This window comes from Brachyistius frenatus, unplaced genomic scaffold, assembly GCF_029030835.1.
Source record: "Brachyistius frenatus isolate BFR_SWC_R1_liver_20210118 unplaced genomic scaffold, ASM2903083v1 Contig_27, whole genome shotgun sequence".
NCBI lineage: Eukaryota > Metazoa > Chordata > Actinopteri > Embiotocidae > Brachyistius > Brachyistius frenatus.
In genome coordinates this window covers 4,112,568-4,136,185 of record NW_027210626.1, presented here as the reverse complement: position 1 = coordinate 4,136,185, position 23,618 = coordinate 4,112,568, and the positions used below count along the sequence as shown (strand labels likewise).

Sequence of the window (23,618 nt, the reverse complement as noted above, 5' to 3'; positions counted from 1 at the left end):
GGTGAAGCAAGTTTGGACTACTTTATATGCAGTTTTCTTATACAGGGACACCAGATAAATGTTAGGGGTTGTCAGATGGTTACTGGAAGAGGAAAGAAGAAAAACAAAGTTCTTATACATAAATCTGTTTTTAGGTTTTAGACTTTCTCTAATCTTTGATTTTTCATAAGATGTTGGACCTTTCAAACATTTATTGAAATGAACCTGTGTGATACATCCAGATGGAAAAAAAACAAAAAAAACACGGCATTTGGTGGAGCCGTTAACAACTCAGCCATCTGTTGTGACCCTGCTGCTTTTTGTTGTTAGACATTGAGGCCAAAAAGGCTGGAAACCCACTGGTTTCATCTTTAACAATGTGTTGTATTCTAAAAGCTTGTTATATCATCTATTCTGTCAAATCTTCATCTTAAAAGTAGAAAGGCAGTTGTCACATAAATGTTGTGGAGTGGAAAGTACAACATTTAAGTAAAGTACAAGTACCGCAACATTGTACTGCAATACTTGTAGTTACTTTTGACCACTCACTAAACTAGATTGAAAAACACATTCAGTTCTGCAATACCGATTTTTGACTGACTTTCGGAGGCAAACTGTGAACAATGCTCATTACAAGTTCCAAGATCCCACTAAAAGTCCAAACCAAAAAAAATATTTAACTGTCTATCATAGGAGACCAGAAGAACAAATTAGAAAATGTGATGAAGCTGGCACATTTATTTTTTGCCAATTGTCCAGGCTGTACTGACAAATTTTCATTTGTATGGAAGCAAACAGAAATTAGTGGATGCTTGAAGTGGTACATGACGTGAATTTAAATTATGAAACCGTAGCAGCACTGTCAGCATAATGTGTGGTTGTAATGTTAAGAACAAGTGATGTGTTGTTTCTAAAACCCACTGCTCCCTAACAATACAATTATAAGTTAACTAGTGACCCTTGTTCTTTGGCTAAACATTAACACCAGTAAAGGAAGTGTCCCAGAGGTCCAACTTGACTGAGACTGCTTGCATCACTGCATCAAAAACACAAAATGTTACTGTCACAGTTTTTCGGCGACCTGTTTGAGATCTACAAAAATACCAAGAGTGAAAGAAAACTGAAAAGAGACTGTCATGATAACTGAGACTTGGTCCTATTAAAATATATATTGCAATTGACCTTCATGGAGCTCATAGTTGACAATGTTTAACACTAAAGGCAATGTACTTTTTTATAGTGCTGTAACAGTGCAGTCTCCAACTAAAGTAGAAAAAAATGGATGGATGGAAATTGTGCAACTGGGACTTTTGTAGGTCATATTTATGGAGTTGAGTAATAACATGTCACTGTGCTCTCCCAACAGATTTTAACATAGACCATTAGCAGTAAACATAAAAAGGAATATAAAGGTCTGCACTCCCCCCAACTTTTTCTTCCATGTTAATTGCTGCTGAGGAATGGTGCACTTACATCCCGTATATTTTGAGTCTCATCCCTGTGGTGTATATGCCCAGTTTTTTGTAGTTTTTTTTTTATCTTTAATCCTCTGGAGTGCAGAGGTATGCTCTCACACAATTTCCCACTTCAAACATCCACAGACATAAAAAGATTTTTTAAAAAAGCAGTGTTCATGAAACATGCAGTTAAATCATTTATATGTCCCAATAGTGTGAACAAAGAAAACGTATACATCTGTACGTTGAAGAGAACACTTGTTTTACTTCATGAGGAAATCTGAACTTATTTCTATCATCCAAATACTAGTTGGCTTGCTTTTTTTTTTCTTTTTCTTTGTTGTATCAATGATGTGATTGATTTAATGCACATCCGAGTGTAAATGTCGAGAATCCCATAGCTCCATGTCATAAAAAATGCTGAGCCTTGAAATATTGATGTGCTCTATTCCCCTTCTGCTATTAAGGTGGGAGGAAAATAAATTGAAGAACAGCGCATTGGGAATAGGGACTTTTATATTCTTTCTCTTCTTTTAGGTTATATTATGCCCAGAGGCTATTCAGAGAATCCCTGGAGAACCACAAACAAAAATATGTACAGTTGGAGCTCTGAACCACGTTGAACTACATCTTTACAATTATATGCTATTAAATACCTCTCGGCTGTCAGAAGTAGACAGACAAGGTGGTTTCACTGCATTAAGCAGTTGCAGCTCACAGTGGCAGATAATTGTGCAGGCTCGTATGGTATACCACTGAAAAGAACATTAACTAGAGTGGAGCTAAAGCAGGAACAAGTCCACCGGTCGGGGAAATGGGAAGTATTTTCTATGCTTTGTACAAAGACTTTTTAGTCTGTGAGTTTGCTGTAATTAGACATTTTGAAATCAGTTTAAGGTAAAAAAGAAAAAGGGCAGGGTTAGTGTTGTAAACACATCTAAATCACTTCAACACCCTATAAACACACATATCCCCACTGCTGTTGGACCATTTATGTGTACAGTTGGTACATAATTACCCACCAGAACATTTCCAAACTGCTATCAGTCTATTTTATATTTACTCATTTACATACATCTTATAGTGTATTTCTTACATACAAATAACAAGGTCAAAGTCATTGGTTTTGCATAGCATGTAAAAGTTTTGACCTTGACTAACTGGTTTAGATGAAAGCCATCAGTAAATCTACAGACTCGTACATCCAAATAAGCCTGTTAGGTTGATGTGAGACCAGAACTCAGGCTCTGCAAGTGGGAAGAAGACCGCACTGATTATGCAGACGGGTGAACGATGTTTTCTTTGGCAGAGGATGATAAAATGGTGGGAAGCAGAAATACTGGTTGTAACTATTCCCTTAGCTTCTAATTTGGTGCACAGCCTCCTTTCCTGAGCAATCACAGTTGCTATGGACTCCCAGTCCATGAGTGTTCACATCAGCAAGTCTCTGTGGGCACGAATTCAATTCCAGAGGAGATGACTGACAAGTCTGCTGTGTCATACTGTATCTGCCTGGGGCATTACAATTAACAAGGTTGAGGGATCCATTTCCTATTCCTATATCAGAGATCAGTCCTTGAGCGCATTAATCACCAACACCACCAGGTGGAGCAAGAAATACCACCAGCTGAAAGCTCGATTTGAAAAACATAATTTTACTGTCTCTGTCAGACACGGAATTTGAAAGATTGCGAGCTTTATGACCTGTACGACACTTAAACTGGCTCATTTGCTGCAGCTCATGCTTTGTTAAACTGATTTTATTTCCTCATGTATAAGAAAAACTATTCTACATGGTGCTATCTTAAGGAAAATCGTCCATTACCACAATTAACAGCTGTAACAATATTGTGTCACATTGTGTGTCCTGTCAGTAGCAGACAAGTGAAAGCCTGAAAGAGGCGAAAGCCATTTGGTGTGTAGTCCTATAAAGTCATGACTTCAGTGTGCAGGAACAATTCATCATCAAATTTTATCATTAAGCTTTGCATATTTAATTTCAAACATTCACATTAAATCAAAAGCCTATCCTTTTTTTTTTTTTGTACCAGTTTGATAAGTTTGTCTGTAAATGCAGATGTAATGTATCATAGTGAACATGCACAATACGGTATACGAGCTTTTGTTCGCAGATCCATGCATTGCATTTAAATGTGGAAAATCTCATTTGATAGTTTTTTTGTGAGATAAAAGTTTGAGATCGAATTGAACGTTGAAGTCAACCCATGGCAACATCCAAATCACAGAGACAGGAGCCATGTTATGCTAAAAGGTTTTATGACACAGGTGGTACAAAACACCACAATCTAGTATTAAAACAATTCAAACGACATCACAGCTCTGTTCATTTCAATTTGCTTTTGACATTATTTTAAAGTAACTTAACACTGGTTGAACTCTATTTTCCTTACCTCAGGAGATTGTGGTCCCGAAGTCATCAATATTCTCATTGCAGTATTTTGCTTTTCATTGTGGTGTCAAGTATAACAGTATACTATGCATTAAGCTACGCAAGTTTGGCACTTTTTTTGAACATTCATAAAATGAAAGATGGTCAGTTCCCATAACACATCCAATCAGTGGTTTGCGTCTTGAGTCTCATTCCAAAGTTTCATAATCCTGCATTGGCAAAAATATCATCGATGTCATTGTGGCTGTCAGAGTCGGTGGTCTGATGTGTCGCCTCGGGTGTCGTTCGGCTTCGCTGGTCATCCTTGGACAGTCCAGACACCGATAACTCGGCTCCTCTCTGTGCTCCCGTTAGGCGTTTCTTTTTTGCACCTGTTCTGACTGTAAACGACGTAAACCGGCTCCTGAGAGACTGACAACGAGTTTTCAGGCGAGCCTGTCTTCTCTTTACAGCAGGGGTACGAAAGGTCTTCGGCACAGATCCTTGAGGAGATGAAGCCCAGCAAGCTTCGTGTCTGAAGGTCCGCAACTTCCTGTGGACACTGAGGATGGGGAAGAGGTCATGTAAGCGTGCCCATTTAGTATTGCAACTGTGTCAAAGAATGCTACATTAAGTAGTAACTTCATATTCTGCAATGTTGCTCTCACTTGTAACCTGCTGCCTCGAGGCTTTCCATCCTTTGACACTTTAAACGCAGGAAGGTCAAGAGGCGTTTCTCCGTTTCCATCCTCTGGGATTTGCACCATAGAATCATTTCTTCTAAATGGATAGCCATGCACGTGAAAGTAGCGGCTTCTCTCACTTGTTTCTTGAACTTCTGCCTCTTGTCAGTCTTGTGCACTTCTTCTGAAAAAGATTTGCCCTGGGGTACCAAAATGACACAATTATAAGTTAAGTGGTAGCATCAAATAATTAAATATATAATAAACAATGAAAAAAGTATATCAATAATTAATGTGGTTTGCTCACATACCTCTGTAAAATTCTTGAAAGTCTTCAAAAAAGGCTTAATGCCAGTGTCAGGACCAAAAACTGGGAAAAAAAAAAAAAAAAAAATCAGGAATTGTAAGTAGTATGCAGAGATGTAACAGGGTTCACTGTGTGGTAAAAGAGACGGTGAAAATATTTCTAAATAAATAATTCACCAAGTAGGAAAAATCTTTCTTTAATCAAGTGACAATCATGTCAATTTAAACAATTATTTTATTCAACAATGGAAATAAAGATTGTGCAAAAAACATTTAGCCTGTTACGCTACTTTTTCTTGTCTTGTATTGTGCAGTTAAGGAGAGGTGATGATAGAAAACAGGAAAACATCAGGTGACTCCATACCTCTTTCAACAGCAACACCCAAGTCTTCTTTAATTTCCCTGGCCTGCTTCTGGTTCTTGACTTTCACTGAAGATTTTTTCCTCTTCTGCTGCTTTTGTTCTTTGGCCTGGAGATCATGTGTTGACTGTTTGGTCAGTAATAACGCATCAGAAGGACCGAGGAACTGAGCCATGTCTGCTGGCAGGGAGAAGTCCGTGAGAAAGGGCATGGGCTGAGCGTGGGATACATCTCGGAGGAGTTCCAGGAGCCGCCGGTACAGAAGGGACAGGCTGACCAGCATACCGCGGAAAATCACCCTGATGAAGCACAAAAGCAAGAGGAGTTAAACTGGTGGAAGCACTTTTTTTTTTTTTTTTTTATCCGAGGGACATTATGTAAACTTGTATTTTGCAGAAGACACAATGATAAAAAAAAAATGTCTCACCATAGACGACTGAGCATGCTGGTTATCACCACATTCAGTATAACAAACTCTTCCCAGTTCATCTGCTGCTTAGAGAGTCTAAAACAAATATCTGTTAAGGGAAACAGTGAGATCCACACTTGCAAAAATATTAGGTTTAGTTGCTTCTGTCATGTTTAGGAATCCTGAGCTTGACGCTCTGAACAGTGTCACCTCTGCAAAGGATACAAAAACGCTGTCCTGCATCGGTCCAACGTGCAACTCATCAGCTGGGCGGCTCCCAGCACTTTGAGACAGATCCACTCCAGCATGGGTTGACTGGGAACATCACACTCTCCAGCACTGATGCTCAGTCCTCTAAAAACACACCGACACAATTCATTGCAGTTCATACCCATCGATGTTAACCCTTGTACACTAGGTTTTTTTTCCCCGACTCACATTCGGACTGAATCGTACTTCGGTGCTTGTTTTACTCTACTTCATTATGCCTATCGTGTCTTTCTCTCGGCAGAAAAGCCGAGGTTTGATGTTTAAGGTCTGCTCAGCATGTTAAAGTCAAATACCAAAAAAAGCACATCACTCTGTATGGCGGGCTGTTTTAACATTCATATATGATGCAGGTATTCCCAATTGAATTCTTCCAAATCAAAGAGAACATGTCAGACGTCCAGAATGCCATTCTTCCTTGGACAAATGACATCACCTTTGTCATTCATGTATATTGGGTCACTTTGCACAAGTCCCACTGTGGATATCTGCAAGTCAATTGTAAATATTTGTAATGACAAAAGTGATGCCATTTGTTTATGGGAGAATAACAATGTGGAAATATGAAATGACTATCGTCAATAGGCAGAATGTCACTGGATATCCGACATATTCTTTTGACTGGAAAGAAAGTATTTGTATCGGCAATACATATTAAGTCTAGCTATTAACTCCAATCAAAATAACCATACACGCAGACACACTATCCAGCTACGACCTACCTTTGAATCCTATTGGGACACAGATCGGACAGGTCCTGCATAGCAGCATCCAGCTTCATGTTCTTCAGTCTGTTTATACATTGTTCAACCTATAAGACAGTAGACGGAATATGTGACACACAGCTGAGGGGACTTGTAATTTCTCAGGTTTAAGTTTGCTTCTTTACTGTTACCAACATGTTTTCCTGGTGCGCAGTGTATGACTGTCACATTTCCCACTCACTGTGTCACATCCTGGCCAGATGTTCCCCACAGTCCTCACCTGCTTTAAGCCCTTGAACGTCTTGTTGCCTCTGAAGCTGTTGTTTAAGATGTACAGCAGCTCGTACAGAATTCGTATCTCCGTTTGAAGAATCTCGCTGCGGATTAGCTTCAGCACCTTCTCGTTTTCCAACAACAGGGCTTTAACAGTTGCAGCTGCGAAACAGCAACAACACTCGATCACCACCAGCTTCATGAGTTCACGTCCACATGAGCACAAATCCCTGCGCTCCCACGTGGGTCACAAGCGACACATTTACCGTCATATTGCGCGAAAATTCTGCACAAAATAACGCACAGAAAGCAAAGATATTTAGCCAGGTAAGCATTGGAGCAAAGGGTCTTACCTGTTATTGAGGTAAAATGTACACGGACACAGGAAACGGCACAAGGACAGGGAATGTTTACCCTGTTCCACGGTTCTCCTGCCATGCTTCACCCTGCCTGGAGAAAAAAAAAAAACATATGCGGAAGCCAGCCAGCCAATTGTATTCGAGTAAATACAAACGTCATCGTCTGTGTTAAAGGTACAGTAAACCTGTCCTAACGTAACACTAACTAACCGCTTGAATTGACTTGAATTCACATCGAGTTCAGTTATCATGGTAATTGACACACGTTCAGGTGTATGGGCTCTTTTATACTAGAACTAGTAGCCTAAATTTAGAGTAGCCTAGAATCAGTGTCTCAGTTTGGCGATAAAATTTGCAGAAAATAAATTTAAAAGTGTAATGAATCACTTTTTTTTTTTTTTTTTTTTGCTGAATACTGTATGACAGGTTAGAGAACAAAAGTGTTTTTTTTTAATAGAATAATTTCAAATAAATATGCTTTGCCTTGATGACAGACAGTAATAAGCCTATTAATTTGAAAGGGCATAATTTTCACAATTGTTTTACAAATTGGCTCCTGATATTGCATTCATGCAACATTTAGTCACATACACATTCATTGTGTAAGAAAATATTCTTTATTCAAAAAGAAGAACAAAATAAAACAAACAAATAAGAACGTGATTACATGAATTAATCTATGCTCCGTGTTCACGGATCCACGTGGTGACTTTCAGGTTCACTTCCTCCAACACTGAATCCTCAGACCTTCCTTTCACCGCCAGCCCATGGCTGCCTCCTTGTAGCCAGAAAACCTCAACCTGAGCTTTCATTTCTTGAACCATCCCATTAAAAAGGACCTGGGCAAGAAACAGAGCACCAAATTACTTACGTGGCACATGTCATGTCATTCAAACTTAATGATGGGACAATGAAACAATCGAAGCACAACATATGCTGTATACTAAATTGCAAACAACCCAGCATACATTTCTTACCCTGTCACACATGTCGTCCTTAGTGCCCGACACGAACAGCACTCGCATGAGCTCAGGCAGCATCCTCAGATCTTCACTGCGCTGGTAATGGGCGTGTTTCTGTCCCGGCGGGTGCAGGGGGAAAGACAGGCAGATGACACCCTGCGCTGCATCCTCCTCTGATTCCTCCCCCAGCCGCCTCGCGAGAGCTGCAGCAGCTCTACATCCCATCGATCTGCCTGTGGATGAATATCTTAACTTCAAAACTTGGAAAAGTGATGAACTTATCAGGTCTTCTTTTAAACATTCTGCTATTGCTGCTTACCTCCAAAAAACACCTGTTTTATTGTAAACCTCTTTAGTGATTTCAAGTAATCCTACAGGGGAAAAAAAAAGAAAAAAAAAGTTATTAATGCTCAATCAAAAATATTACAGAACCACAGAAATCATTTTTTTGTACGTCGACTATGATGCCTTGTCTTTCTTTTTGAATAAATGAGCATACTCACCCACACTGCATGGAAGGCCTCCACTTTATAACCCAAGTTTAAACCTTTGCATGTAAAACGGCAGCAGAGGAAGCCACCTGATGCCAGAGCACTTGACAGAGAAACCAGATGTTTGAAGTTCATGTCTCCACCGGCACCGTGTGTGAGTATGACAGCTGTGTGAACATCTTTTGTAGAGGTGGGTACACACAAGGCAGCATCCAGATGCTTTGTCCCAAACGACACCTTCACTCCTTCCTGAGAGTCGGGGAGCAGTGACGGCGGAAGAAATATTCAGATCCTCAAGTAAAAGTACAAATACAGTAAAAGTAAAAAAAATACTCCATTACAAGTATAAGTCCTGCCTTCGGTATCGTAAAAGCTGGTGATCATATCCATTGTGTCAAATTTTCATCTTAAAAACTACAGCTGTTGGATTAAAGCAGTAACAAAAAAACAAAAACTGCAATATTTCCTTCTGAAATGTAGCGCAGTATAAAGTACGAGTCAAGTACAAATACCTCAAACTTGTAGCTACTGTACTTGAGTAAAGGTACGTTTAACCATCACGTCGTGCAGGGTACAGACGTGTGTGAAAACTGTTTAAAAGTAGTCAGTAAAAGCTGAATGAGCTCCTTCTTTTTATATCACACTGCAGCTTTTGTTCCTATTGAAAACGGCACTGCGCCATTAACCAGAGATTCACTGAGATGAGAGCCAAGTACATGAAACTGGAACCGAGTTGTCTCGTTGCGCATCTCCTCCAGCCCTGTTTGTGTCACTCGTGGACTTCCGACAGATGTATGCGGGTCGGTGCTTTTGCATCCTTAACGTCACCCCCACCCAAACTTAACAAGGCACTCCCCGGGTGGAGCTACAGTTCACTCCAAATTTAACTCTGGCTCGCATCTTGTTGAAGGTAATCGTGTACTGTCGTTCATTTTCGATATTTACCTCGTCAAATCTGTCCATTACAGGCCAAACGTTGCCGCTGGTGAATCCAGACAGCGGAGCCTGACCACAGAGGAGTGACACCTAGCGTTTAGGAGGCGTCACTACAGCTTTACTCTCCTTTCGTTTTTTTTGTTTTTTTTTACGACTGTTGGCATCCTTTAAGTTGTACTACTGCCTCCCTCCGGTTTTAATCATCCACTGCTGTACAATTTTGCTACAGTCTTGTAAGGTTGCGTTCAAAAACCTAAATATGAATTTCCACCATGTCCTACTAGTCAAGCAGATGTTTAACCACGGCCTCCACTTGACCTGACGTCTTTAAACATGCAACCATTTACCTTCTGTCCTCCTCATATTTCCTGCATTAAAGCAGGAAGTAGGCTACGCCACTGTCTCTGTTTCTTGACAGTAATACTAATGGCCACTTGGTTTCTCCTATAAAAAAAAAAAGACCATTATTCCAGTTACTATTCCTTAATGTAAATACTTGCTCTTTCCTGTTGGTTCCACTATTTCTTACCGTTCCCACTTTATTTTGTATGTCATGTGTCTTAATTTTGTCACACCGCTACAATACTGTTGTGATTATTTGATTATTTCCCTTCAAACGGTGCCTTCCACCTCAGATTTAATAAGTTTAATGTTATGCAAACTCTCTCCTGACTGCCATCTAGACTAACCTTTTGAGTTGGCAATCAATATTTCATAAATCAAATCCTGCTGACTTCTGGATGTGCCTGTCTAAATACTTGCTGACACCAAATCACATCCTATTAGTGTTTTTGCCGCTGCTGACATGTTAAATTAATGCTGATGCCAGCAATATGGCCACCAATTCACAACAGTACACATTTAAACAATCAGATGTTTTCTTGGTAACTTGGCACAACTGTGTTTGCAGATCCATTTGTAAAAATGTGAACATAGACTTTATACTTTAGGTCTCTATAACTACATTATTCATTGATTTAAACAGCACCGTTATTACTATGTTTAGGTTTGAATTTAAGCAATTTCAAATCTACAAACAGGATTTCTTATAGCCAGACAAATCTAACTGGCCACAGAACAGTCTCACTAAACTATTAATTATAGATTCTCATTTGATTTCCTGTCCTAACAAAAATTATTACATGGCACTATTTTGAGTACAGTACTCTCATTTTTCCAGCATGTCTGCAGCACTCTTTTTGTTTGACGACTATCTCAATGCCCCCTTTGATCAACTAATTGGTCATCAGTTGTAAACGACTACATCAATACTTCACGCCAAGTTTGAACCTGTTAAACATCACTTTAAAATGTTTTTGTATATGTAAATGATCCCAACTGGAAGAAAAAAACAAATCACTTTACAAGAAAAAAACCCTGAAAAACAGACAAAAAGTCAAAAAAAACAATTTATTAAAGTATGAGAAGACAATATTCATATCAGAGTCATACATTTGATCCACATTTAAAAAAAAGTATTTGGCAGTATACTGTATCACATATGAAGAATTGCTCTTTAACCATGTGACAGAAAAGTCGATCAAAGTTCATCTTTTGCCTGAAAAAACAAACAAAAATACTCATATTAGAAATCAGAAACGGGCACAGTTTTTAAACTAAATTATTAGCTAGGTTTATATTATTTCACATTTTATTGAAACTTGTTTCCAAAAAGTGAATCTTCCAGCGTTGTAAGTAGGTGCAGTGTCACTTTATGTACACCAGAGGGCACCACGCACTGTATAATGGTACAAAATATACAAAACAACTGCAGGTGGTGTTTGATGCAAAGGAACATTTATGTTTCTTACCCTTCTGTGGCAGGAACATGGAAACAGTTCATCAGTGGGCTGCTCTACAAGCTCCATGCCCTCACGGACCTTTGGCTCTGTCACCTGGAGTCTGGCATACTCCTGCAAGACAAAAAACAGTACAATGGGAAAGTACACTACCGTTGATGCTGTTTTTTGTAGTACCATGACTTTATCAATATATCAGTGTAAATAAATCTGCAACTGCAGAAATGTTACCTTGAAAAGTTTGTAGTAGTAACAAAATATGCTGTCTCCCATGAGATTATTGCGGGCAAACTGCCGGCCTGCACGTGCAATTTTCTTTGCCTGAAAAACAGCAAGAATCATTGTAACAAGACAAAATTGACTCCGTTCCAAAGAAGGTTAAAACCTATTTCTAGCAATATAGAAATTCAGGGATTAGAGTTCCACTACGAATCCTCATCACCTCTTCATCGTTGTCTCGAGCCCACTGGATCTTTTCCATCAGGTCTCCCAGGTCCGCTTTCACAGGGATGTAGTGCTCCCACGGCCGAAGCTCGTTGTAGAAATGCTCGTAGTAGCCAGAGTCCTGCTTTAAGACCACACTGTCTCCTGCCAACAGGTAAGGCAGTCGATACGCTGCCACCGTGCCGTCAATGTTTATTTGGTACTTGTGCTGATGGTGGACAAAAAATAAACATTAAAAAAAGATGATTTATTAAGTGACTTTTCGACTGTGTTTTAGTTGCTTTAATTTCATCAGAAGAAACTAGTTTACTCGAGCTCATTGCTGTTTTTTTTATGCTCCACTGATTGAGTTCATTACGCTTGTTTGAGTTTGCTGTAAATACTTGCCTAGTGAAGGCAATTCTCGCTGGGTATTGCAGTGGTAGCAGTTTTATTTAGCATTTTTACGTAATATAATTAGAAAAGGTATGATCTTAGAAAATACGCCACCCTGCGGCACTCTCACCTTAAAAAAGTCAAAGAATGAGACGTGTTTGACCAGCGGCCCGTAGAGGCTCTCGTCATGTTTGAAGAAGAAGAAGTTGGTAAAAGCAGCATCTATGACGTCGGGGTGAGCCCTCGACAACTTGACCAGCTCCAGACGCTCCTGCCGACTGTCCCGCCCCCTCCAGAAGGCCGTGGCGTTCTTCTCTGGCCAAGGCGGCCCTGTGTTGGCCTGAACTGACATCATGTCCAGGCTGACTCTGCTCATTGGATGGACACAGTGCTCAACGTCAACTGAAATGATGGCAATGACACCGTTCCACGGTTATGAGGAGCTATTTTTCTGACTCATTATAGATGAGGGGGAAAAAAAAAAGATTGCTTTATTGCTGTCAGACACAAATTAGTCATGTCACACTTTGCGCAGCTGCATTATATAATTCTTTAAAGGCAGAGAGGTGAGATGAGGAAATAATGAGCATCGTGACACGGGTTTATTTTGGGTCCATTATTCAGTCTGCATTGCGGCAGGCTGTACGCACATGCTTTGTCCTCTCTGTCATCGGCGAAGGAAAGCAGGACACTTTGGGATATCTTCATGACAAGAGTTTTGTGGTCGGTCTAACGTGGCGAATGAAGCTATCACCCTGCCCACTTTTACTGTGATTACATTGCTAACCCCTGTGCGAACTCAGTAATACTGAGTATGCGTAAGTGTTCATGAATCTGTTATCTTAATTGAAAACTGCTGACTGTTTTTTTTTGTTATTGGTGCAAATCCTTACCTTCCCATGGTCTCAAGGACGGACTCCGTCAGGTCGTACGTGGGCATAACAATATCTCTGGTACTGTTGGAGCCGCACCAAGAAAAGATAGGATGAATCTTCTCTGTGGGTTTCCTCTTCTCCAAAGGCCAGTCCCCCAGATTAACAAAAAACTCCATATCGAGGAGCCGCACCTGGACACACAACACAACCCCGCAGAGAAGGTCCTCTTTAACAATACAAAGAGGAGTTCTATCCATTAAAAAAATGATTGGGAAAATAACACTGCACAATAACAGAAGAGACCTTGCTGCATAACCCTGTTTGCAAATTAATGTTGTGCACAAAATTGAACACATTGAATCTTTATAAAGTACCATCAACTCTCAATAAACAAATAGATGTAATGTAGAAGTGACAAGTTCAGCATAAAATGCTGCCATGTGCGGAAAAGAAGACTGTTTTAGTGTTACCCAGGTAGTAGAAGAACAGCTTACCTTCCTGGTGAGTGACAGGAGGATGGCATCCATAAAGATTCTAAAGCCCACATGCTCTCCAAACGTTTTCACATACACCTGAAGAGAACAAAAAGCATTAAAAAAAAAAACACACACACAACAGAAAGTATTATTTTATAACAACATTTGGTCTTAGATTTTCCAAAGAAGAAACTAAATGTTCCCTTATGTCATTGGATTGTAGGCTTGATGTTGTCAATACATTAAAGGCCAAATGTTAGACTTTATCACTTTTATTACTTTTGACATTCAATTGTGAACTGGTCATCTGAAAAAAAAAAAAAAAAAAAAAAAAAAAAAAAGGGGGCTCAATGTTAAAATGACTACTTGTATAAAAAGACTAAATGAATGTGCATATAAATAACTTGAAATAAATTCTGCCAGCTAACGCCCAATGCTAACAGCCAGTCTCTACTTTTGTCTCGTTGTTTTGAAATTCAAATTCTTAAAGTAGCTATAAAGCAGTCTACACACATTTGGAGGTCACTGCATGAATTCCAATCGGACTACAGATCATCAACAACTGATTAATCACCGAATGTCCCCAAGTAATGCGAAGCTCTGTGTGAACGGGGCTTTAGACACATCACTGTTACAGCCACCGGGATTGACGTCAGCGTCGGAATTTTGAGAAGATTGTACCCTTGAACACCCGGCTGACACGCTCCTCTTGCAGCTCCAGGCCCTGCTGACTGACTTTACATTATTACATGGCCCTAATTACCATTCAGCCAAAAGAAACACTACCCTTTATTACTGTCCTGCCCTGTTGTTATAATTGTATTGGATAGACACACCTGGGAATTTTTGCGAAATGACTTCCGCGTTATTGTCAAACAACAGGCATTAGTTGGGGAGAGGGATTAAGTTTGACTTAACTTCAGCTCGACTAATATATCATCTCGCCAGACCTAAAGCATCATGTAATCCTCCAACCTGAACTCTAACCCCGACTGATTAGCATTTTGGAGCTGTATTTACAGCGAGAATTTCTTCATCACCTGGTCCGACGGTTGTGCGAGTTGTTATTTCATTGGCTGCAGTATAAAGAATGGATATTTAATACATTTAGTATAGTAAAGCTGATATCCATTGCTGATGCTGTTTGTTTCTTGCGTTTTTGGGTGTTTCTAATGGCCCCGGGTGTGGCGTACCTTGTTGTCTTTGATCGTGTAGTGGCAGAGGCTTTGCCGCTGTCCGAAGCGCTGCGGGATCTCCTGATCGTTGCGATCCGGGTCGACACTCGTATAAAGGGACAGGTCCCTGTCTATCTGGGGGAAGGACTGAGGACAGTGCATGTGGGTCTCCCATACAGAGCCACTGGGCTGGGGACAGTGACAGCCCTCATGATAAACTGGGCCTGCGGAGGAAAAACGTTGGTAACATACAGTATACGGATAAGAACGTGTTTAATATCTTCTCATCCCAAAACACATTTTGAGGACAGCTCAAGCTGTGTTCTACCTTTGAGGATAAACGGGGACTTGGCAACGTGCTTGTTGTTGAGCAAAATATGGACGTGGAGGTCGGTGTAGGTGGCGTACATTCTGTAGCGAACCAGGAACGACCCATCCTGACGATCGAGGACCTGGATCCAGATTCTGGTGAACGGCTCCACTGGAGAGTCGATCTTCACTTCGAAGGTCTTCTCACCGGGTGAAGTTGTTAAGCTGTGCGGAGGAGAAAAGGGAAAATGTACCGCCGCTGGGAGAGAAGTCAAACCGAGTCACATGCGCAACACCAAATATAATATACAAGTCAAATTCTCCATCTACAGAACATATGTTGATGGCTCCTGGAACTGTTTTTTTTTTCATTCAGCTGACAGTATATATATTCTTTAGTTTGTTGTGTTCTCTGTTTTAACTGACATAACCATTAATACAAATGTGTTTAGAATAAACAATGTATTATCATTTTATAAACTTCACAAGTGAAATCAACCTTTTGTTAGTTAGGTAAGTACATTATCTGAAGTCGTCCGTATGGTTTGTCACACCACTAACCCGCAGTTTGTGTTGTATTGGCTATGAACTCGTACTCTGTACCTTTAAAATAAAGTTTTAAAGGTGTTTGCAGACTTTGCTAGTTAAGGACGATGCACTGTTTTGCAATAGAAACTCCTGCTTGCGTTGTCTGTATGTTAACGATTATAGAGGCCTAATGAACTATCCATATTGTTGCTCTAATAACTTATGATGACATTGTCATTAAATATAACAACATGAGGTTTAAAAACAGTGCGTTGCTGATAAGATTTCGCTGCTCCATTGTGTTATCACGCTGATATTGTGTCTCCTCAGTACCAGACAGACAACAATACTTTTTTTTTTTTTTGTCGTAAGAGGCATGAATGGAACCGAACCGAAGCATGTGTGAAAGTGATGCATGCTGAGTAGGATAGTTTCAATGGGCCCTTGCAGCTGTTTCTTGAAAGAGGTCATTATAGGTTGTCTAACATTTTTGTGCCTGGGGTGCAAACTTTCATGTCTGCTTTCTCACTATTTACTAGTATACAATTTCAAATGTCCTGCGACACCCAGATGCGATAAGATTTACAACGCTGCCCTTTATTGGTGGTCATGCAGATAAACGGTGATATTGTCTTCCCTCAAAAAAGTGGAGGTTATTTTTTTTTTAATAAATAGGAAAATAGATCATGTTAACTTTAATAGTATTTATTCATTATTCTGTAGCCATCTACATTTCTAATTTAAAAGATTAATTAAACACAGTGTACTTAAATGTTTGTGGGACATTGTAACATAATTCCCTCTGGGAGAAGAAAGTGGATATTAAATGTACTGGCTGTACATTTGTACTGTAAAATGCCTCAACTACATTTGGACAAGCTGTGGGTCTCTTACAATGAATATATGAATTTCTTAATTGGAAAACAAGACATTAGGGCGGCACAGTGGTGCAGTGGTTAGCACTGTCACCTCACAGCAAAAAAAAAAGGTTCCGGGTTCGAATCCGGTCCTGGGCCTTTCTGTGCGGAGTTTGCATGTTCTCCCTGTGCTTGCGTGGGTTCTCTCTGGGTTCTCCGGCTTCCTCCCATCATCCAAAAACATGCACCTCAGGTCAGGTTACCTGGCGCCGCGCTAGTGGCAGCCTGCTGCAGCAGCTCCCCCCTGAGAGCCCCCCTGCTGTAGTGAAGAAATTTCCCCTCAGGGATTAATAAAGTGTATAAAATAAAATAAAAAAATTTAAAAAAAATCAGAATCTTACCCATATGCTACTTTTTTGTTTGTTTGAGCATAATTTTTTTTTTTTTTTAAAAAGCTGAAGATGAACCGGAAACATTTTGTGGCACACAAACAACAAAACTAAAACAAGTTATTCAACCTTTTTTTTTGTATTATTATTATTTCTTATTTCTAGCCGTGACAACTTGGGATTTGTGCAGGGCGAGCCTGGCCGCAGGTCACAGGGTTCAGTGTAACACCCGGAAAGATCATCATTTTTCAATAGAATACAACAAGGTTGTAAAAACACAAAAAACGCGTATTAGTCACCGACACAGGCGCCACAGCAGGCCCGGCTCGAGTTACTTACTTCTTCCCTGACGTGTCCACCGCCTGGATGTAGAAAAATCGAGCCGGAAGGACGATGTTCGCCTCTAGTCCGGGTCCCCACACCAAAGTTTTTGCGGCACTGGGTACCGAGCCAGCCCGAGCCCCCGGGAGCTCATGCGCGAACACACCCAGACAGAAGGGCAGCGGCAGCAGCAGCAGCAGCCACGGAACGAGCCGAAGAGACATACCGCCGACCGTCCCGCGTTCAACCCTCCGTTAATCACTCCTCTCCTCGAAGACGTCTGCTGTCCATCGCGGGTTAACGTCCAAATGAACGCGCGTCTTCAAGGAACTGTTTTAACTGAGGTTTGGACCGGTTCCATTTGCAGTTATACAAAGACAAGCGGTGGCACTGCCACTACTTTGGCTGACATGAGCTCATTGTGTTTGGTTATTCTGTTATTTATTCAGAGGAACCGAGTCGTGCCCCCCTCCCCTCCCTCTCCCGCCTCCCTTCTTTCAGCTTGCTCCAAAAAAAAAAAAAAAAAAAAAAAAAAAATCTTGTAAAGTCCAGTAAACAAGCTGGTGAATGAACGAGGGGGGCGGGATTAGGACGCAGCCCGTCCGAGGCTTCTTGGATCGCCCCTCCGTCTAAACTGGACCCGATTGGCCGAAAAGACCGAGCGACTCCCAGCTCAAAATGTGATTGGACGCAAACCCCGGAAGTTTGCGGGCTCTGCTGGATGCCAGTGGAAAACTGAGTGAATGTGATGGGATTATAAATGGTTTCGGCGATACATTGTTTTAAACGTATTTTCTATTCAAAATCAGTGCACACAGTCAAAACTCTGCGTGTTCTCACTGACCAATGTCTTACGGGGGCAATGAAGGATCCATATCCGTTTCTAAAGTGAAAGTGGGGAAACCAAACTGTAAAAGTGCTTCCTTATAAGTAGAGGTCTTGCACTAAAATTATAGTTAATTAAAAAGTACGTTTAATGCAAAAAATAAAAAAAAAAAAAAGGAAGCTACTCAATAAAGAAAAGGGCCCCTTTGAAAGTTATAATGCTGTTAAATTTTCATTTTGGAAGAGTTATAGGATTGTGAAAGATGAATGGAATATAGAAAAAGAGATTCACTATTAGGGTAATAATATGTCAAAGAACTGCATTTTCTTGCGTGATAATTTTCAGGCTAAGCTTTTCCGAGTGATCGAAGGTAAATTACACTGAGGATAAAATTGCGGTTACTGTAATAAAAGGCACTCAAAGAGTGCAGACCTCGACCAAGGCCAATAGTCCACTTAATGATATGCAATTCTGCACCGTCTAAAAATATCTGGAAATATTTACCATCGAGGTGATGTTACATTTGTAATGCTTGCACTTCTACTCCTATGAAAAAACTGCCCGCGAGTGCTCCACAGCTTTGTACGGGTAATCTGGAATACTGGGACAAATCCCGGTGGGTTTTTACAGGCCCTCTCTGTGTTCCTGTCACTCAGTGTGCGCATGAGAGCATGCTGCAGCGGGTTTGCTCCCGATGCAGGGCCGGATTTCTTCCCCAGAACACCTATGGCGCGCCATATAATGACTGCATGCTGCACTAAGTTTAGCAAGTGTATATCCCAGAGGATAATTCAAACCTGTGAATGTGGATTGTGATACAGAGTAATCATGTCTCCAGAATAGCCTATGTTTTGTCACTATCTAACTTTGCTGCCATCTACAGGATTTTAAGATATAGAATACAAGAGATAACATATCTCAGAATGTTAATGAAAGTAAAAAAAATAATTTGTCTCATCCGGTAGTTTTTTTTTCATAAGCTTGCTGACAAAGAAACATACAAAGAAACGGCCCCAAAAACATAACCTTCTTTGTGGGGGGTAATAATAATAATAATAATAATAATTAAAAAAGCTTGGTCTCTATATGCAGCTGGCCAAAATGGTCACTTACGGGATGGCCTGGACACACACACCCAACTGGTCCTCTATCATTCAGCAAAATCACTTCCATAACAACAAAATGTTGATTCTTGGTTAGGAACCGGTGAAACAGTGCTCTCAACTGTGTACATCAATCAATGTTTATTTCAGTTTGCTTTTGCATCAACATATTGTCAGATCTTTTTTGTCAAGTAATTTCTATTACACTAGTATAATATCAAGAAGAACAAAAAGTGGTAGAATCCATTTAAATAAGACAAACTTTGCTGCCATCCTTGAGAAACCCAAAGAAATGCGTTTTCAGCATACTACAGTGTGAAGAACTACATAGTTCCAGTGATTTAGACAGAGCCAGAATACCAGATACAGTACCAGCAGTAACAGGTACAACATATACAGAGAAAATATCCCAAGAATATCTTTTATGTTTTTTTGTTTGTTTTACCTTTCACCCAAGATTGAACTGTACAGTTGATATCAAAACCAAAAACATAGAAACTAAAAACATCCTAACAAAACACCCTGTCAGCAGAAGTCGGAATTTTTTTTTTTTGAATCTTATTTGGTTTTGTTTTGTTTTTTTGTGTTTTCTCTGCCATTGAAAGAACAACACTGAACACAAATTTGACGGTACGGAGACAGGAGAGAAATGTATCATTATTATTATTATTATTATTATTATCATCACCATTTTGACATGTTTAAGACACACCCAATTGAATCAAATCATGTAATTCCTGAAATCCACGGAGCTCGGCTTTACGCTTTCAGGTGAGTTAAAATAAACGGGTTTGAAGGCCATTTAAGCCTGAGGAATGTCTCAGCAGCCTGACACAAAGCAGGCAGGAATGACAAGCAATGTAGATTCACTTGTGTCTTTTAGGCTTTGAGTGTGTGTTGTGTGCATATTTTGTGTGGGAGTGATGCCAACATGATCAAGGCGCATTACTTCATACGAGTTAATGCTCATGTCCATTAAGGTCTAATGTGTGAGAGATGGATATCAACAATCCTCCGATTGATTCTGCAGATCAATTTAAAATACAGACAAATACACAAGTACAAAATGTCCTCCTCACTTGATGCTGTTTGCCCGTGTCGTGTGGCTACCCACTGACATACAACACAATCACAATGTGACACACAACCATGTATCATAAAACATTTGTTGTTTTTAAAATACAAGAGCCTTCAGTTAAGAGGCCATTACCATCAAATATAGGACTGCGACACAAGGATATCATAGTCATCAAGAACAATATTGAAAAAAAGAAAAAAAAAGAAACATATTTGCTTTCAGTTGAAATTGTTGCAAATGTTTTACACATGTACATAGTTTCTTCACTGACTCAACATCTGAACATCACAAAAAAAAAAAAAAAAAATACTGTTACTTCTCCTGAAACCATTCACTGATAAACAACTCACGAGAGAGTCGGCAGAGATTAAACAGATGTGATTCCAACTCCTCTTAGTATTCCCGACACAAAGACAGCGACAATCATCATGAGTATTGTCTGTTGTTATGAGGAGGGGACTGCTCGGGGTTTAACGCTGGAAATGCACAAACCACAAGACTGAGGTGGAGAGAGATGGGAGGGTGTCATTCATTTTAGATTGCTTTGGCAGAGAAAGAGTCCCATTGAACATTTGTGGCACTCTTTCTCCCTTTTTCTCTCTCTCTCTCTCACTCACTCACTCACACACACACACACACACACACACACACACACACACACACACACACACACACACGCACACACACACAACCTAATGCGCACATCTGACAAAGGCAGCTAAAGACTCAAATGGTGATCCAGTGACAATCAAATAAATAAATAAAAACACCCTCATATATATATTTTTTCATAAAGAAAACTGACTTATTAAACTTGGATAAATGCCCTCTATTGCCAACTCCAAGTATGAATGTCTCATCTGTTGTGATCAACAGGAAACCTGTGATGACTACCACACATTAGCTCTATGTTAGTTAGTTTGCAGTGAGTGGATTCCTCCATCTTGGTGTTTATGGCACGTGAATAGTATATAGTTTTATACTATAGATATAAACACACTGTTCAGAATATGCTTTTATCTCTCTCAGCCTTTGCTTACGTCTCGCGCTAATCTCTCCAGTATCTGTTTTCATACAACTGTAGCTGAGGGGTGCGCTATCCCTCATCATCATTTAATACTTTTGTAAGTAGCAGCAGCCAACAAGTGAAAAGAGATCAGTGTGATTAGACTGTGCAGAGTTAAGTGTTAATACTACTGATTTATACTTGCACTGTGCAGCTCAGAGTAATTGAAATGAGAACAACATTTTAGCATTATTAAGCTAAGTGTGTGTCGATAAAGTTAACTATGTGCATTTATATTGTGTCAAGTAATATTTGCTTAGACTAAGAAAACAAACTAAAATCAACCAAAAAAAAATAAAAATAAAAAAGGGAAAGTAACACAAGATTTGTCTTAATAGCAATGCGGGTATACATTTCCCTTTTATATATAGTTTTTTGTCAATATCTCAAAAAATATAAAGTTTTTCATAGTTTCTGTTGTTGGCTTACATCATAAATAAAACTTCTTTTTTTTATACTTTTGAATCTCCTGTTAAAGTAGCATGCTGCTTTTTAATATGGCAGTTGTATATTTTTAATAGTCATCCATTGTTGTTTCATGCATTTCTTGTTGGTTTCGTAACTTTTGAGTATCTACACAGTAAGGTCCAGAAAACCCAACCACGCGAGCACACACAAAAACACACACGCACACGCACACGCACACACACACACACACACACACACACACACACACACACACACACACACACACACACACACACACACACACACACACACACACACACACACACACACACACACACACGCATGACTTGCCAGATATTTTCCAGTTCCATCTTCAGACCTTCAAATGCCTCCATCCTATTTCTGTCCTTATCACTGAGTGTCTAGACAAGGAACAAGCCCGTCCTCGTCATTCAGCAATGTGACGGTGCCGTACATGTAGCCCAGTCCAGAAGCCGTAAAGACAAAGTAACTCTTGTGTCTCTCGTTTAATTGCTTTCATTTTAAAAGTGAAAGTCCCGCCGCTGCACGAAGCTCCCAGCAGTCCAAGGGCAGCCTCAGCCCTCAGCCCTCCGCCCTGCTATTAGAACTGGTACCACTTCTTGTCCTTGCACTTCAGCATCACCTGTAAAAAGACAAAGTCACACACTGTCGATGGAGAGGGATAAAAGGTTATCACAGCTTCATCGCCTGCTGGAGCCAGTTTCTTTTCTAGATTTCTTGGAATGACACCAAGTTTTTTTTTTGTATGCATCCTTTTTAAACATCAGTTTTATATCGTTTGAGTAAATAAATTACATCGTGAGATTACAAACATTATTTTGCAAAATCAATGCTCATCTCTGTTTTTAGTGGTCTTTTAGTTCATTACAAATATCTGGGCGCTGTAATTGACAACAAGCAGACCTTTGGACTTTGAGCTGATGCTGTGTTTAGAAAAGCTATCAGTGAATGTATTTTTATCAAAGGCTCTGTAGGTTTAACGTTGATAAGCTTTTATTAGTGATTCTTTCTTCTTTAATTAAATACGTCCTTCTCAGTTTCCTTTGTAAGCTGGTGTGGATCATATGACTCCAAAGTAGGAACAGATTGCATACAAAATTGCAGGCGCAACCTTGGATGACCTTTCTTATCTGTACAAGGTCAGAACACTGACCTTGGAGGCTCGTTCAGCCTTGACTAATCTGAGCCTCCCCCTGTTCAAAGAGTTCATGTTACTTCCATCTGGCACAACAAATAGACTGAAAAACTCAATTGCAACAGCTGCCATTGGCCTTTTAAATTACAATTCAACAGATTTTTATGTTGTATTTATTCTCCTTTTTGTCATTGTTTTCCTGATGGTTTTGTTGTTACTACTGACTGTTCAACTAATTGGCCCTCAGGAATACTACAGATATTGATCACATGAGAACAATGGAGCTTGTTTTTGTTTTTTTTACATCTTAACAGCGGTATTTCATTTATATAACTGCTATAATGCTATAATTAAGATTGTTTTTTTTTTAACATCAATTATGTTATATTTTCAAAAACACAATTAAAAATCAATATTTTTCTGCAGTTACAATTTATTTTTAGTTCATGAATATCATAACTTGAAAAAAATACATTTAGACTTTTTTAAAATTCTGAATATGTAAGGTGGGAATTGCTCATTGACATTTTTGGCAGGAATTTGTGGTCATGTTTTTACCTCGTGGGCGTGTTTGGAGAAGGTCTCTGCGCTGGTCATCATCAGGGCGGTTCGTTCCTCCAGCTCCCCGAGCCTTTGGCCCCTCTCATCCAGGGCAACGCGGGCCCGTGCCAGATCACCCACCACTCCGCTAGCTGCCACCTTCATGCCCTCCAACCCTGCCTGGCCGGGGATGTGCTGCGCCAGACTCCGAGAGGCCTTCCCAGCTGCTGCTTCACCGACTGTCCACAACATCAGATTAAAAAAACAACAACATGTAAATGACAGATATACAGCCA

The 23,618-nt window shown here is 40.0% G+C and overlaps 4 protein-coding genes across 20 annotated transcripts in view; all 4 read right to left on the bottom strand.

Moving 5' to 3' along the window:
- Nucleotides 1-3,394: 3,394 nt before the first annotated feature.
- On the bottom strand, nucleotides 3,395-7,291 carry nepro (nucleolus and neural progenitor protein). Its single transcript, XM_069698668.1, has 9 exons — nucleotides 7,182-7,291; nucleotides 6,836-6,990; nucleotides 6,574-6,662; nucleotides 5,810-5,938; nucleotides 5,603-5,680; nucleotides 5,179-5,474; nucleotides 4,820-4,878; nucleotides 4,494-4,708; nucleotides 3,395-4,387 (listed from the first exon to the last, which is right to left on the bottom strand). Exons 1-9 carry the CDS (start codon nucleotides 7,264-7,266, stop codon nucleotides 4,048-4,050), a joined length of 1,446 nt encoding a protein of 481 aa, XP_069554769.1. The 5' UTR covers nucleotides 7,267-7,291; the 3' UTR covers nucleotides 3,395-4,047.
- Nucleotides 7,292-7,785: 494 nt separating this feature from the next.
- Nucleotides 7,786-9,644, bottom strand: tex30 (testis expressed 30). Of its 2 annotated transcripts, none has more exons than XM_069698447.1 (5): nucleotides 9,586-9,644; nucleotides 8,653-8,932; nucleotides 8,469-8,520; nucleotides 8,165-8,382; nucleotides 7,786-8,026 (listed from the first exon to the last, which is right to left on the bottom strand). In XM_069698447.1, exons 2-5 carry the CDS (start codon nucleotides 8,773-8,775, stop codon nucleotides 7,865-7,867), a joined length of 555 nt encoding a protein of 184 aa, XP_069554548.1. In that variant the 5' UTR covers nucleotides 8,776-8,932; nucleotides 9,586-9,644; the 3' UTR covers nucleotides 7,786-7,864. The 2 variants fall into 2 exon arrangements, with proteins under 2 accessions (XP_069554548.1, XP_069554547.1); XM_069698446.1 differs by having other exon boundaries at nucleotides 8,653-8,889; nucleotides 9,586-9,639.
- A 1,324-nt stretch (nucleotides 9,645-10,968) lies between these two features.
- On the bottom strand, nucleotides 10,969-17,582 carry poglut2 (protein O-glucosyltransferase 2). Its single transcript, XM_069698667.1, has 10 exons — nucleotides 17,143-17,582; nucleotides 15,049-15,254; nucleotides 14,739-14,944; nucleotides 13,564-13,641; nucleotides 13,088-13,260; nucleotides 12,325-12,562; nucleotides 11,818-12,027; nucleotides 11,607-11,696; nucleotides 11,388-11,489; nucleotides 10,969-11,134 (listed from the first exon to the last, which is right to left on the bottom strand). The coding sequence occupies exons 1-10, from the start codon at nucleotides 17,346-17,348 to the stop codon at nucleotides 11,117-11,119; spliced, it is 1,527 nt and encodes a 508-aa protein (XP_069554768.1). The 5' UTR covers nucleotides 17,349-17,582; the 3' UTR covers nucleotides 10,969-11,116.
- A 1,593-nt stretch (nucleotides 17,583-19,175) lies between these two features.
- The window catches only part of stxbp5l (syntaxin binding protein 5L), a 129,763-nt gene continuing 125,320 nt past the window's right edge, over nucleotides 19,176-23,618 (bottom strand). For all 16 annotated transcript variants that reach the window (XM_069698669.1, XM_069698670.1, XM_069698677.1 and 13 more), the window contains 2 exons: nucleotides 23,341-23,561; nucleotides 19,176-22,269 (listed from right to left, as the gene is read on the bottom strand). In XM_069698669.1, coding sequence (XP_069554770.1) covers nucleotides 22,228-22,269; nucleotides 23,341-23,561 — 263 coding nt within the window. In that variant the 3' untranslated portion in view covers nucleotides 19,176-22,227. The remainder of the gene's footprint in view (nucleotides 22,270-23,340; nucleotides 23,562-23,618) is intronic.

Coding starts and splice junctions, on each gene's coding strand:
- poglut2 (XM_069698667.1), bottom strand. CDS start 17,348: ATGTCTCTTCGGCTCGTTCCGTGGCTGCTGCTGCTGCTGCCGCTGCCC. Junction 15,255..17,142: donor GTGGACACGTCAGGGAAGAA/GTAAGTAACTCG, acceptor TCCTCCGCACAG/CTTAACAACTTCACCCGGTG. Junction 11,697..11,817: donor CTCGAGACAACGATGAAGAG/GTGATGAGGATT, acceptor GCTGTTTTTCAG/GCAAAGAAAATTGCACGTGC.
- nepro (XM_069698668.1), bottom strand. CDS start 7,266: ATGGCAGGAGAACCGTGGAACAGGGTAAACATTCCCTGTCCTTGTGCC. Junction 5,475..5,602: donor AGCATGCTCAGTCGTCTATG/GTGAGACATTTT, acceptor GTGCTTCATCAG/GGTGATTTTCCGCGGTATGC. Junction 4,388..4,493: donor CTCGAGGCAGCAGGTTACAA/GTGAGAGCAACA, acceptor CCCCATCCTCAG/TGTCCACAGGAAGTTGCGGA.
- tex30 (XM_069698446.1), bottom strand. Junction 8,383..8,468: donor AAAACAGGTGTTTTTTGGAG/GTAAGCAGCAAT, acceptor ATTCATCCACAG/GCAGATCGATGGGATGTAGA. Junction 8,027..8,164: donor AGGACGACATGTGTGACAGG/GTAAGAAATGTA, acceptor TTTCTTGCCCAG/GTCCTTTTTAATGGGATGGT.